The 2792-nt window shown below is 48.7% G+C and overlaps 1 protein-coding gene across 1 annotated transcript; it reads right to left on the reverse strand.

Annotated features, from left to right (window-relative positions):
• Positions 1–405: 405 nt before the first annotated feature.
• LOC116378247 (uncharacterized protein DDB_G0271670-like) lies at positions 406–2135 on the reverse strand. The gene has a single exon (XM_031840087.1). It carries the CDS (start codon positions 1707–1709, stop codon positions 801–803), a length of 909 nt encoding a protein of 302 aa, XP_031695947.1. The 5' UTR covers positions 1710–2135; the 3' UTR covers positions 406–800.
• Positions 2136–2792: the final 657 nt, after the last annotated feature.

Here is a 2792-nt window from a genome sequence, read left to right on the forward strand (position 1 = left end):
TCTTACACAGTTGACTTCTGCACACATTTCTTCTGAAATAAGGTCCCATGGGGGACATCGGAAGAGGCCGGACTTCACCTCTCTATATGACTTAGCCAATCATGTTCCTGTTTACGAGAACGAGCCTTCCAATAACTGGAGTGACCAAAACATTCACAGAAATAGAACTGTTGAAGGAATGTGAACAAGTGCATATCTGATTAACAACTTGTGCAAATTCTTTTTTATGCCCCTTTAATAGTAAAGTGAATCCAAAGATGTTTGTTCTTGGTTCTCACTACCTGACATCCACTGAAAAGCACTTTCCACTAATTCTCTTTTCCACTCTTCCTCCTTCCTACCACCCACTCTCTCCTCCTCCTCCTCCTCCTCCTCCTCCTCCTCCTCCTCCTCCTCCTCTTCCACTCATGTAAGCGCTTATCTGGACTAATCCTGAGGAGGAAGTGGGTCAGTTGTGCTTTCTGACGTGGACGCTTGGGTCATTCTTACTGAGTTTAGAGATGAGGACGGTGGCCTGCAGACCCGGCTCATCTGAGAGGTGCAAGCTATAGCTGACTGATGGGTCAGACAGAGGGTCAGGTGTCCATGCTGGTTTGTCACATAACCATTGAGCTACTTACTGGAATAATGACCTCCGGTTAGAATAAGATATCAAGAGAAAAATAAGGCAACTTGTGAGATGTCTTGACGTATGAGTCATTTTTATGAGAGCGAAATGTCTGGCATATTATTGTGAAACAAACCAAATTAATTTGAACAATAGAGCCCTCGTCTGGTAAAAGCCAGAACTCTCAGAAGCCTCAAAGCATTGTTGGGCTTCTCTGTGTGTGTGAAACTAAAGAAATGAAGAAACACCTGGACATGAATCCCCCAATAAGCATGTGTAAGATCAGAGGACGTGGTCTTACCGTGGAGTCCCTGGTGGAGGAGTCGGACAGCCTGTTACTGCTCGGCTCCCACGACGAAGAGCTGATCCCTCTGCTGCTGCTGCTGAAGGCCTCCTGGGTGGAGCTCCGCGGCAGGCCCGAGTAGCCCGGGCGGGATCCGGTGCCGTAGGAGTTGGCCACGTCGGTGGCCCGACTGCGGTAGCTCCGCAGGGCACTGGTGGAAGAAGAGGAGGCATCGCTGAGGCCCAGGGAGGCCAGGTCCCTGGTCAAGTCACTCTGGGACACGGATTTCCGTCGGCTGAGCGCGATGCTGGAGGCCACCGATGAGGATGAGGAGGAGGAGGAGAGGTAGCTGGACTGGGCCGAGGAAGAGGGAGAGTAGGAACTGTAGCCGGTGTAGGCCGACCCACCGCTCAGCCCCGAGCCTCCATAGCTCCTGACGGGGGTTCTGCTGAGGCTCTCGCTCCGCCGGCTGCTGCTGCTTCCGAGGATGTCGGTGCGCGGGACGGTCCGACCTCGGTCTGGGTCTGAGGAGGAGGTGCTGTAGTTGCGGCTGCGGGCGGCGGAGCTGCTCAGATAGCTGGAGGAGGAGTAACCTGAGGAGGAGGTGATGGAGGAGGTGGAGGTGGGCGACCTGTAGGAGGACAGCCGGTCTCGCTCGCTGTAGGAGCTGAGGCCCGGCGTCAGGGAGGAGCTGTAGGAGCTGTAGGGGCTGGTGTAGGAGGAGGGGCTGGTGTAGGAGGAGGGGCTGGTGTAGGAGGAGGGGCTGGTGTAGGAGGAGGGGCTGGTGTAGCGCTTGGCGGTGGAGGAGACGCGGGACATGCTGCTGATGCTGGTTGTTTCTCAGCCACAGAGAAGGGAGAGCCTCTGGAAGACTGCATCGACTGCAGCCAACGGCAAAACAGAGACACAAGTATTAGCTCATGGTCAACAATCGGATCAATACGTGTACACTACAGCAAACGGCATCCGTCTGTGCTCCACTAAGCACTAATCTGCTTTTAAAGACACAGAATGATTCAGGAATGTGCAGCACTGATTGAAACACTTCCACTTTTCTGGCATAACATCATGAAAGTGATGCTACGCTCACCGTGTACCACTGATTGTCCAGTTATTTAAAGGATTATAGCAGCATCTTATCACTCTTTAACCCTTTTACTGCTAATCTCATTTCCTTTACATTACTGAAACCCATTTACACCCATTTACACTGAAGACATTAGCTTCAGTGTTCTATGTTATCAAAAATCAATTCACAACTTCCACGATTCACAAACTGAAAACTGAAAACAGTTGAGGATATGTCTGTGTGGCACATAAAGCAGTAGTAAATGCAAACGGATCTGAATTGTCTTCACTCTATTAACCTACAGAGATAACGGATTATTTTCTGAAGTTAAAGCCACGGTTGAGCAGAGAGCAGTGCGTGCTCGGCTCATGTGTAGCTGTAGCTGCAACCAGCTGATGCTGCTCTCAGTTCCTGACAGATGCTGCTGGTCCCACTACAAAAAGCATTTTATGTGGTAATTGTGCTGAAGAGTAACAAACAAAATGAACCCCAAGTTACACCAAGAATGTGATTTTCTAGCAGGAGGAGGAGCATCGGGTGTGAGGATGTGATCTGTCCTGTGAGGAATCATTGTTGACCTCTCTTAGGGAGCAATACTGATGAAGGAAAGGAGACTTATAATCTGTGCTGTGCTGGTTCATGTGACTCTTTTTCATTCACCTTTTAACTTAATATTTGTGTGCATGTAAGGAACTGCCCGTACCTATAAGTATAAGGTAAGATACGGTACGAAAAAATACTTTATTAATAAAGAAAAAAAACAATAGAGTAAAAATATGTATAATATGTACATATATACATATATATATATATATACTTTAATATAACAATGT

The sequence above is a fragment of the Anarrhichthys ocellatus genome, unplaced genomic scaffold, assembly GCF_004355925.1.
Source record: "Anarrhichthys ocellatus isolate YVR2014 unplaced genomic scaffold, GSC_Weel_1.0 scaffold2293, whole genome shotgun sequence".
In the NCBI taxonomy this organism is placed as follows: domain Eukaryota; kingdom Metazoa; phylum Chordata; class Actinopteri; order Perciformes; family Anarhichadidae; genus Anarrhichthys; species Anarrhichthys ocellatus.